Source organism: Cyrtonyx montezumae, unplaced genomic scaffold, assembly GCF_038088225.1.
Source record: "Cyrtonyx montezumae isolate F1298 unplaced genomic scaffold, pur_monq_1.0 scaffold_8, whole genome shotgun sequence".
In the NCBI taxonomy this organism is placed as follows: Eukaryota; Metazoa; Chordata; class Aves; order Galliformes; family Odontophoridae; genus Cyrtonyx; species Cyrtonyx montezumae.
Window position 1 is genome coordinate 111,154,756 of NW_027072089.1, and position 12,206 is coordinate 111,166,961.

The following is a 12,206-nucleotide window of genomic DNA, read 5'->3' on the forward strand; positions in this document are numbered from 1 at the left end:
TTACCTCCAAGATTTTAGGGTAATTTCCCAGGTAGGCTTCCTCAGCTGAAATCATTCTACATGAAAATACAGTATATTCGGTTTTATGATTCTACCTTTTGGATCTGAAATGGTTTACAAAGAAGATTCAAACTTCATAACTGGTGTATGGGAACTGTTGAATCACGGCCTGAACCACTGATTGATCACCTGAGGTGAGCACTGAGTCAGCTGCAGGAGCACAGGTGAAGGCAATTCACTGTGTGACCAGAAGGGGTGGAGTCTGGCTCCACCTCTCCCAGACCTCGTTTAAGGGTTGACCACCACTAGGGAAGAATTTCTTGTTGGAGATCCCTCCCCTGTGGAGTTCCAGGCGAGCCTTGACTGTCGGTGACAGGTGAACCTTTCCTAATTTACTGGTTGTCTTCATACCATCTGGATAAGCCATACAAAAATATACTGTCCTCTTTCATTATTTTGTTTGGGTACTGTACTTTCAGGGTATTCACCCTACAACTGGATACACCTTAGATTTCTTAAAGTTCAGTATGGGCTTATTATGGACGTTTAGGTGAAACCAAAAGTGCTTTTAAAATATTGGAATAGCCCTGTCTGCCATTTTATTTAAAACACTAAGGTTATCAGTGGGTGGATACCTGTGCTTGTGGGTTGATCCTATTTGAAGCATCACTGTTCAGCTGAGCTTTTCAGGCTCTCACTATGACTACCAAGTTGCAGTCACCATTTCTACAGCTGTTTTGAGTGTCCCTGGGGGATGCTCAGAAAGACCTGAATGCACCCTTGCCTATTTAAATGTTGCTCCTTGGTGCAGCAGGCTGTGATGGATGAAAGCTGCTCTTCAGTTGCTGCAAACAAACAAGAAAAAGTAAGAGTAATTAATGGTGTAGTACTTCTTCTGAGCTTCTCAAAGTACTTCGTGCATTGAAAGAATGTTAACAATCATATTACTCTTTGTACTTGAATCTGCACATGCACCATTACATGAGGCACATTTTTGTAATGCTCTTGGGGTTTATTCACTAACTGAGCTTTGCCACATCCAGAGACAATAGAAAATTAGTTCCTTTAAATAATAATAGTTCCTAAACAGCCAGTCATTTAGTGCTTGATACTGGATCTGTGCTGGAAGGCACGGGAGTTTCTCCAGAAGACGTTTTTTCTGGCTGAATCCTGCTCTGACTGGTGTTGTGAGGAAGGGCAGGGTGCTGGCTGAAGGGCAGGACACGCAGAGCATGGCCACCATGACCTGCTGCAGCTCCTTGGAAAGCCAAGGCAGTAATAGGCTGTAATTGCTGCTCTGAGGGATCGTGCAGAGGGATGGAGGTCCGTGCCAGCCTTGGCAGATGCCTGCTTGACAAACCATAATCATCTCAAGCAGCTCTCTTGAGCGATGGCAGGGCTGCCAAGCATTCCACTGCCTTTGGGGATGTGTTTGCCTCTCGTTCAGGAACCGGGCTCGGTGATGTTGGCTAGAGTAAGAGAGAAGGCTGAGTGGTGTGCTGCCTGAAGGAAACCCATCCAGCCAACTCTGCAGGGAACCCAGCACTCATACCACATAGATGCTTAATCAAACACGAGAATTGCACTTGCAGTCTGATGTACCAACATCTGTAGCCCTTATGCAGCAGTCTGCTTAAGCTACCCAAGGGGTTTCTTTGGTTGTATTATATATGCATTTGTATCGTCTTTGTGGACGTGAATGATGAACATGTTTTTGGAAACATGAAAAACTAATCTGATCAGACCTGTCACAGAGACTGAAAAACATTTTCTATCCTCTCAGTTACTTGCCAACAGCAAGCAAGCAAAGGAAAGCCCCCAGCTCAGACTGTTTGGGTGATCCAGTATTGGGAGCATGCTACCAGAGCCCAGTGCAGTGTGCCACATGTACCAGGTCATGGCCAAAGAGCCCTGCTGCGGCCTCTAGACTAAGAGCTTGTGGAGCAGCTGTGCCATGTTTTATTTAACTGTTTTGTATTTCATTGCTCCTAGCATCTATTTCCCGTGCTCTGCATAAAGGAGGAATATTCTGTTTCCAATGGCTCAATATGCCCTCAGACCAGCAATGAGTATCAGCTGTGGAAATATTCTCCCTGCTTCTGAGCATGGAGAGAGGCTGTGTGCATCTATGGGCATGCAGGGGGGAACTTTGACAATTCCATAAGTGTCCTTTAGTGTTACACCACAATTCTTGCAATATTAATTATTCACTTTTTTCTTTTTTTCCTTTTTTTTCTTTAATCAAGGAAGCTGTCAGGGTATATGGGAATGCAGACTCCTTAACGTAACAAGTGCACTCATAAAACTGTTTCTATGAAATACAAACTGCAAAACCCGCGTGGGACAAAGTGTGAAGCTGAATTTTTATGAGAGATCATTGGAACAACCATGAACTTTCAGTGACACTAGCAGTGCTGCAGTGAGCTTTTTGCTCATAGTTATTCATTGTACGCTTTCTGGTCACGGAAATGATTGGCAAGGATATTTTGTTTTGATTTTTTGGGGAGGAGAAAGGAAAAACTCGTAATGTTCTTGATCAGAGATCGAGATAGATCATATTTGTTGTAATCACACATGCAGCCTGTGCTGTTTTTAATCGGCTTCATGCTTTTAATGTTACAAGGCACACTACAGAAGTCAAATACACGTTAAGTAACTGCAAGTGATGTGCACCTGCCAGAACCAAGCTGAGAAAGAAAGTCCTCTGGAAATCACACAGAGGAGTGAAGGTGTGCACATAAAAGGTAGAACTGGTTCTTGGCTACAGTGGTGTGAATACTCCACAAGTCTAAAAGATAAAGCTTTAGATTTTCAGCAGTGTAATTGAGATGTTGTTTATGCTAGAATGACAGATAGTTGACACCTGCAAGATGCTTTTGAGGCGTTTGTTACTTATTTCACATGCTTGAAAAAGCAGAAGATAAGTGTGCAACAGGTCAAGTCTTTGCTGCAGGGTGAAGTGACATACTCACTGACTTCAGTAGCAAAACTGATGGAAGAAGAGGTGGAGCAAGTCTTGATGCTGCAACTTTGCTTTTCATCACACTTTAAAGGCTAACACCCAGGCAGTAGAAGTCCCTTTTATGTGCCTTTCTTTTTTTCTCCTGGTAAATAGACTGCTGTGAAGCACCCAGCCACCCCAGTTGTGAGGTTTTTTGTTTACGCTGCATAAAAATTAAAACAGAAATAACTTGTTGGCATGTTTTTGTGACCCTATATATAATGTATGACTTCTTATAAATGGTAACTGCATGTAATACCTGGCCCTGCCGTGGCAACCAGCGTGAGCTGTGTCTAGTAGTGCCCAGCTCATGTCCATCTCCACCCATGCAGCCCACCCCCTGCTTGAGGGGCAGTGGTATGGTCTCAGCATGGGAAATTCCAGAAAACGAACAAAACCCTAGCTTTCTTTCTTTGCCTTTGGATTGTTTTATTTTTAATCTAGTGGGGCAGCACAGCTGAAGCGAGCCTTTTAGCATGGTTGCTGGAGGAAGGAGAAAGGAGATAACGTGGTGTGCCAGGACCAAAGGAGCACTGCATGCAGGAATTGGGAAGATGTTATTTAGGCATTGGGAAGGGAAAGCGTTAATTCTAGCTCAGGGTGAGGTCTACGTGGGTCAGGGAATGAAAGCCGTATGATGCATGCAGTTGGATATGGTGAAAAGCAGAGAGCTAGCAGGGGAACTTGGGAAGAACGTGGCCAGAGGATTGAGGGTTTTTGGTATTGCTGAACTGCCAGCCAAGGCCCCGGGAGCTCTTGCAGTGGTTGTCACACCCTGACGCAGGCCATAGATTAGACGCAAAGGTGCTGACACTTCACTTTTCCCCTTTACAAGCAAATATTGACATTTATTATTGTGCAGCACCACCCGAGTCTAAAAAGGGAAGAAGGAAAAAAAGCGAGCAAGAGAGCTCTATCTGCAGCACTGCTATCCCCTGGCCAGCTGCCCATACACCTGACTGCTGCCTGGCGTGGGAACGCTGCACCCAGCCGTGGCCATGCGGTGCTTAATTAAAGTCCCCGACCTACGTGCTGGGCTTCTTGTTTCTCCTGTTTTTTTCCCTTTCTGGTTTGTTGCACGCAAGTAGTGAGGCTGGTGGGGCACCGCTTGGGTCGCTGCTCTCAGACACTGACAACTGAGGAAATTAAATTTGGAGGTGGAATCGGTTAAAAGCGTGACTAAAGCAGTGTTGTTTTTCTATGGCAACTGAAACAACATCATTATTTAAAGGCGAAATTTTTATTGCTAATGAATTTTTCTTTAAGACAGTCAGTTCTTAGTTTTGTTTGTACCAGCTCCCTCTTAAATACATTTTGGGAATTATTGTTTTTTTAAGAGAGCACAAGCAATTGAGTTCAGTAGGACACTGTTAGATAAGAGCAGTGATAGAGTCTGTGGTTCCAGCTTGTGTAAAGTAATGTTCTCAGGGAGAGAAGGAAAGTGTGTTCCTAGGGTTATTCATGTAATCCTATTTGTAAGATCCCTGCTGACAAGTCTGGGTTTAGAAACTGGAGACAACAGAGAGCTTGTTTATACTGTTAAACAACTCTTGTCTGCACTGGACAAAATGTTGCATTCTGATGCAGGTAAGCTAATGAAAATGAAGCCATGGGGATGTGCTGTCCTTGCAGATGCTCAGATGTGCTTCTTGGTTTTTTCCCTCATTCGTTGAGTCTCTAAGGAAAGCCCAGGCAAACATTATTACATTGTTGGATCTGTGTGAAGCTATTAGAAAAATTAAAGGATGCCGTGAAAGTAAAGGAAAGAATATATCATTATGGTTACTTCAACTCCCTATCGCTCCTATGTATCTTGTCCATTGTATTGTGTCTTGCCTGTACTGACCACTGTTTTATAAAAGCATGTCATCACTGAGAGTGATGATATTTATGAAGACAGAATCCCATTTGTGAGGAAATCTCCCCTTTTTTTTTCTTTTTTTTACCAAGGGGAGGTCATGCTTGACCAGCCTAGTAGCCTTTTATTATGTCATTATTATCCGAGTGGATTGGGAGAGATCAGTGGATGTAGTCTACTTTGACTTCAGCAAGGCATTTGACACTGTCTCCCACAGCATCCTTATAACAAAGCTGAGGAAATGTGGAATAAATAAGTGGACAGTGAGGTGGGTTGAGAACTATCTGACTGGCAGAGCTCGGAGGGTTGTGATGGGTAGTGCAGAGTTCAGCTGGAGGCCTCTACTTAGTAGTATTCCTCAGGGGTTGGTGCTGGGTCTGGCCCTTTTCTACATCTTCATCAGTGACCTTAATGAGGGGATAGCATCCACCTTCCTCAAGTTTGATGATACAAAGCTGGGAGGAATGGCTGACACGCCAAAAGGCTGTGCTGCCATTCAGCGACACCTGGACAGGCTGGAGAGTTGGATAGAGAAGAACCAGATGAGGTTAAACAAGAGCAAGTATAGAGTCTTGCATCTAGGGAGGAATAACCACATGCACTGGTATAGGTTGGGGAATGACCTGCTGGGGAGGAGCTCTGAGGAGAGGGACCTGGGTGTCCTGGTGGATGGCAGGTTGACCGAGAGCGAGCAGTGTGCTCTGGTGGACAAGAAGGCCAGTGGGATCCTGGAGTGCATTAAAAAGTGTGGCCAGCAGGTTAAGGGAAATGATACTCCCCCTCTGCTCTGCCCTGGTGAGGCCTCATCTGAAAAACTATGTCCAGTTCTGGGCTCCCCAGTACAAAAAAAAGACAGGGATCTCCTTGAAACAGTCCAGCAGAGGGCCACAAAGGTGGTAAAGGGCGTGGAACACCTCCCTGATGAGGAAAGGCTGGAGACCTGGGGCTGTTCAGCCTTGAGAAAAGAAGACTCAGAGGGATCTGATCCACATCTATAAATATCTAAGGGGTGGAGGCAAAGGGACGAGGCTGAACCCTTCTCAGCAGTGTGTGATGATAGGATGAGGAGAAATGGCCATAAACTGAAGCACAGGAAGTTCTGCACAAATGTGTGTGGGAACTTCTCCACAGTGCAGTGACGGAGCAGTGGCACAGCTGCACAGAGAGGTGGTGGAGTCTCCTTCTCTGGAGACGTTCCAGACCCGCCTGGACGCCTACCTGTGCAACCTGGGCTAGGGAGCTGCTTGGGCAGGGGGTTGGACTCCACGATCTCTGGAGGTCCCTTCCAACCCCTACAGTTCTGTGATTTTGTGATTTAAGGGGTTATTTATGATGCAGAAATTGTGAAGTGTCACTACCTAAAACCCTTGTGTTTCTTTTTCTTTTTTTAATCGTAGTAATGCATGTACTTATTCACAGGTTTTTTCTGTTACATTTGGTCAAAATAAATAAATAAATAAATAAACCTGAGCTGAAAAGCTTGAAAGGAGCAGCTTGAGGAATTTTTTCCATCAAGATACAATCAAGGGCAGGAAATCGTAGAAGCAGAGTTGTGGTTTTGCCTCCATTTTTTTTTTTTATTAGTTAATTAAACTCTAACAACTCTTAACTTCATTTTAGGTTAACTGTTCCTAGAGTTCAGAAATATTTTAAGAGGTCAATAATGCTTTCCTTGGCTTTCAGTCCTTCTGTGTGGGATAAGGGATCCCGGGCAGCAGGCGCACAGTTTTCCAGATGCTGCGCAGGGCGTGTGCGTGTGCTCGCGGCTGCGCCTGTCGCTGCTGGGAAACCATCCATCTTTCCTCATCTGCACACCACCCCGTAAGGATGGAAACCGCAGGAAAGCGACGTGTATAGCCTGACATCTGTCAGCTGCCTTACAATATCTGATTAAAGCTCAGGAGCCCTAAGTGCTTACAGCTACCAATTGACATGCATTTTTGCTTAATGAGCGGGAGGAGGGGGGGGGGGGGGGGTCGGGAGAGGAGAACTGAAGGCCATAGGTGCGTGTTCAGTTTCACGAGGAGCAAAGGAAAAAATAAGCACAAAGCCCTCATTGTACATGGCAGCGTGGTTTTCTTGGTGAAGTCGCGATGTTTCTTTTTTAAAGTGCCATAAGGCAACTGTGTGCGTTTCCTTGCGAGCGCCCCGAGCTGCGCGGGGCCGTGCGCTCAGGGGGCATGTGAGGGAAGTGGGGAAGTGTCGTATAACTGTCTTTCATAACGGGAGCCATTCCAGCGCTCGGAGCCAAATCATCTTTCAGCAGAAAGGATAAAATTTAGCAGAGCTGGGAAAGGGGGAGAATAAAGGGGAGGGGAAACACAGCACCGCCTCCCGCTGACAGCACAGAAGTTTCCCTGAGCTTTCCCTCTCCCTCCCTCTGTGTATATATTTTCTTTTTAATCAGCTGGGGCTCTTCCCTCCCCTGCTTCTTCTTCTTCTTTTTTTTTTTTTTTTTTTTTGCTGTATTTTTACGGCTGGAATTCTGCTTTCCCAATTTCTCTTGTTTCACATTCAGCTTCTTCAGAGAAATTCATTAATAGTTACAGCAATTAAAAATAATAAATAAACTCAGCACCAGCTGCTCAGACGGCTGCTGTAGCATATCTGGAACATAATGTGGTCTGTTCAGGGCAGCCACACAATGCAGTTTATCCCTACACCTGAGGGAATGAATTTCACAACTATAATTGCTACAATATAATTCTTATTAATGTTGTGCTATAATTCCCATTAATTCCAAAGGGCTAGTAAATGCATTAGGACTTGTCAACATATTATTTTACACTGTTTATGATCTGTAGAATTACGCTCCTCAGTATTGTATTGCATAAAGAGAAGCCTTAAAATGAGCTTTAATTGCAGGGCGGAGGGAAAACACATTTTTGTTGGGCAGTGGGAAGGAAGGAGGGATCCTGTTGTTTGAGAAGCAGTGAAACTGCATTTTAACATCAGCCCTTTGAACTTTCTGTGCCATGCAGTTAACTCTTTATGACGATGTATTAATAATGCCTGTCTTGGTTATCGGAAAAAGAGCCGTAAGAAGGATAGGTTTCTAAAATTAAAAATAACTGTCTTCCAGAAAAGACAAAAGTGGGGAAATTGCAAGTCATTGTAACTGATGTAATAAATGCAGAACGTGTTATCTCGCCGTGCTCTTATTTATTCTTGTTTTATCTCGCTCCCCTGCTTTTCTAGGTAGTGAATATGATGAGGAGGAAGTAGACTATGAAGAATCAGACAGTGATGAGTCCTGGACTACAGAAAGTGCTATCAGCTCTGAAGCTATCCTTAGTTCAATGTGCATGAATGGAGGGGATGAGAAACCTTTTGCCTGTCCTGTTCCTGGATGTAAAAAAAGATACAAGGTAAGCAGTCATGAAGACCTGCATTATCTCTTCTTGGTGCAGGCAAGAGAGGGGAAAAAGACCTGTAAAACCTTTTCATACCTTTCTCATTTAGTAGACTTGTCTCACGTGATACTGTGCTGGTTTGGCAGAGTATAGATTTCAATCACAGTTTTTTCTCTTAGAGCACACCCAAGTTACAAGCTTTATATAGCTACAAGTTTTATAAAGAACGTAGAGCCTTTTGCATCTGTGTTGTCAAACGAGATTACATACGGTGACTCTTGCAAGACTTTTGCTTTACACATTACAACTAGCTTTCCATTACTTAGGCAAATTAATGGCAGCCTGGGAGGCAGTGCCATCAGAACAACCATGTGTGCGTTTCAGGGGCACTAAGTCAGAATCTTCAGCCCATTTCTACCTGGGTGGGTTCCTTCTGCATACCTGGGAGAGCTGCTGCTCTTCTTCATGAGTCTGCACCCAGGTGCTGTGCCTCGTGAAGCTGATGCAGGAAGGTGGTGGTTAATGTTTTGCAAGACAGAGGTCACCCCCAAAAGGCAGAGCCTTGGAGAAACTCTGGCATCATTCTGTCCTGGGTCAGCGTCCCAGTGACTCATGTGCACAGTCGTCGCTGTGTCTGGCCCTGAGTGCTGGGCTTGCATCCCTCTGCGTGACATGCTGGGAAGATTCTTTTTATTTTTTTTCCCCTTTCTGATTACTCTCCATCATGAGAAAAATGTGTCTGTTTATGGGAGTGAAAAGTCTTTAACTCTGAACCTTGATCTGGCTGGTAAAGAACACACTGTGGGGCCAGAGATATTGCTTCACGTAAACTGGTGCAGGGATGGATGGAATGTTGCTGACCGGTTTAGGCTGCATCACAGTATTCTGTAGTCATTGAAATTGAGAAACAGAAATAATGTATTAGCCACAATTCCTTTAAACCATTTCTGCATGAAGCACTAGGGAATTCCAGCTCTGACCTATACCCTACAGAAAGCAGTGGTGGTCGAGTTTGTTTCTATACTTGTTTTAGGGTTTGCCTTTAGAAAATTAGGGACTGAAAGGAGAACAGAAATATGAAACATTTTTGGTCTTCCTATATTTGTCTGAGATAAAGCAGTTGTGACAAGAATGAATAAAGTGTGCATGAAAACGTGCAGTGGATAAAAATGTGTCAGTGATCCTGCAGCTGTTCTGAACCATGGCTTCTCTGTTAGCAGCAGATCGAGAGATGGATTTGTGTACAGCACTGGGAGAGCAGCTCATGCTTGCTTAAAATACTTGTAACATGAGCGAGAGAGCCATACGCTCACTTCATGGAAGTCTGGTTTTGCAGAGCTGTATCTGTCCTACGTAATGATTATTGTCAGTCTCAGGACAGGGCAGAGGGAAAGATGTTTTGAGAATATTTGCATGTATTACTTTACGAATATTGTGGTTATATCCATAATACTTCTCTTGTGTGTGGTAGAGGCTGCATCAGATGAAGGGTACGGTATAAAAACTAAATCCCTGGCTCAGGAAGCAAACAAGCCATGGTGATTGTTAGAAGTCACTATGCCCACAGGGCATCTATGCATTGCAGAAAACTTTCATTTAATGGCAGTGGCTAGAAGGAGAACCCTGTAATTTGCTATATCCTGTCTGTTCTTTGTTTGACTGCCAGCCCTCTGTCTTTTTATTGCCCAAATAAGCAAGCTGTTCCTGCCTGCTTCTGCTATCTCGCTACCTTCATCTCAAATGCATGAGGACTGTCTAAGGGATATCTTGTACACCATTAATGTTAGAACAGTCGGACGGGGAACAAATTAATGAGCCGTACAGAGGCTGACAGACAGAGAGCAGCAGCAAATAAAAAGTACCATATATTCCTAAGAGACTCACCTCTGTTCAGTCCAGATAGGAAAGTGCATTTCCTTTAAGTCTGCCTCACCTCATCTCTCTTCTCTGTGGGCTCCCCTTCCTTCCTTTTTTCTTTTCAACCTATTTTTTTTTTATTCCTTTTACGTTTTTATCTTTGTTTCCTTCCTTTTAGTTTTGTGTCAGCCGTGTTTCTTGTTTCCTCTTCATCTTCCTTCTGCTTGCCCCCCCCCCCCAGATGAATTATTTGCCGAGTCTGGGTAGGGAGTCCTGTGATCAAAGCACTGGGATTTTCTGGTGGGTACTGGATAATCACAGTCAGGGCTGTAAAACAATTATAGAGCTACAAACAGGAACACGGACATGCACATACAGTAATTGCCAGGCTCACTTTACGGCTGAGAAAGGATGCAATTCTTTTAGGGAGCAAGGAGGAAAAGAGAATATACACAGTTTTCTTTTGTCTGGCCCTACGTGACGTACGTTTGAGAAGCAGAGATGTTATTTTTAGGTGTGTTATTTGTACTACAGTACTGCCTAAAGGACCCAGTAGGGACTGGGGCTCCTTTTTGCAAACAATGTACAAGGATAAAAGATGGCCTCTGCACTGAATAGTCATTATGGAAAGGTAAATAAGACAAGAATGAGTACAACAAATACTCCCAAGGAGTGGGCTGGGGCGGACAATGGAAACTGCAATAAGAACATGTTTATACACAAGCCCAGATGAGTATCAGAAGACCCTTCTGGCCTCCTGCCCAGCTGCTATCTGCTGGCGGTCTCCCATAGGCATCGCAGTAGAAGTGAGTCATAAAAATAGAATTGTTCTTAAAAAAAAAAAAAAAAAGTTCCTGAAGAAAGTTGGTTGCTTCCTTTTTCTCTGATTACCATTACCAACCTAGACAGAAAATGATGAGTACTTGAATTACCTACCACCAGTCTGTGTCACTGGCTTGGGCTCTGGCTCTGGAGAAGGACATTCGAAGTGCACATGAAATGCAGATAAACTCATTCAGGCAATTTCTGAAGAGGGAATGAAGTTTGGTACATAATAGCAAGGGGAAAAAATCCCACAGATAATGTGTGTATACTATTACAGACAGAACCCTAGAGTGTCTGTCACAGTTTTTCCAGCTTTTGCAAATGCAGTAACACAAGAATAATACACAGATTGTTGTAAGTACATGCAAAATGTACGTTACATGTGTCTCTGTCAAAGCAGTCCTGAAATACCAGGATGTCAACACTGAGGCAGTTCTCATCTAAATGTGCCTGAGTTCTCATCTTTTACCTGCAAATGCACCAGAAAAACAAACTGGCTGAATCTGTTCTTGGCTTTTGAAAAATTTCTAGCTGCCTGGAATGTACCAGTTTGGGTTCTCTGTGCAGTCAGTGAGTTAAGTTTGAAGTTACCTGCTCTTCCTATGTGAGAAGCAGTAATAGTTTATTATGGCAGGTATATTGCCAGGTCTGAAATTGGCAGGGATGGCAGATGTACTTTGCTAAGTACACCTTGTTTATGGTAGTGTTTGAAAGGGCATATAAACCAGGGCTCATCTACGTGCACAGATTGCCTTTGCGAAGGTTTTTGACCTACTGCTAGTGTGTTGATAGTTACTGTTGCTCAAGACGATTGTCTCATTCAGATCTACTTGATGAGTGTCTTTACTGGCATCTGTGCTCGTGTTTGTAGGAAGGGTATGCTTCTACAGAGGGAAGCAAGGCAAGGGATGGGTTCAGAGGCAGCTGTGGTGGTGAGAAGTGGGATGTGCTGAAGGTGTTTCCTGGCCTGGAGGAGAAGGTGCTGGTTTAGGATGCTTCTCAGTGCAGCCTTCTCTTTCTTGATGGGTGGTTTTTGCTCACGCTGTAAAGTTTCTGTGATGCAGATGCTATCACACATTTTTGTTCGGGAGTTTTCCCTCAGAAAAAGTTGACCTGTAGATAGGACTTTCACCCCGTGAGAATTTTGAAGTGAGAGGAGGAAAGAAGAGAATTGATGTGAAAGGAATGAAGGAAGCCAGAGGTTCCTTGAGCAAAGAGGAAACTGGATCCAAAAAGAAAACCTCTGCTGGGAGAAGCATGATTTTTGCATGAGAAGTAAGAGTGACATGGTTACGAGAGGAAAAGGAAGGGA

General features: G+C 44.0%; 1 protein-coding gene across 1 annotated transcript in view; it reads left to right on the plus strand.

Annotated features, from left to right (window-relative positions):
- Positions 1-12,206, plus strand: part of JAZF1 (JAZF zinc finger 1) — a 171,164-nt gene that overhangs the window by 155,583 nt on the left and 3,375 nt on the right. The window contains exon 4 of the mRNA XM_065752935.1: positions 8,058-8,227. Coding sequence (XP_065609007.1) covers positions 8,058-8,227 — 170 coding nt within the window. The remainder of the gene's footprint in view (positions 1-8,057; positions 8,228-12,206) is intronic.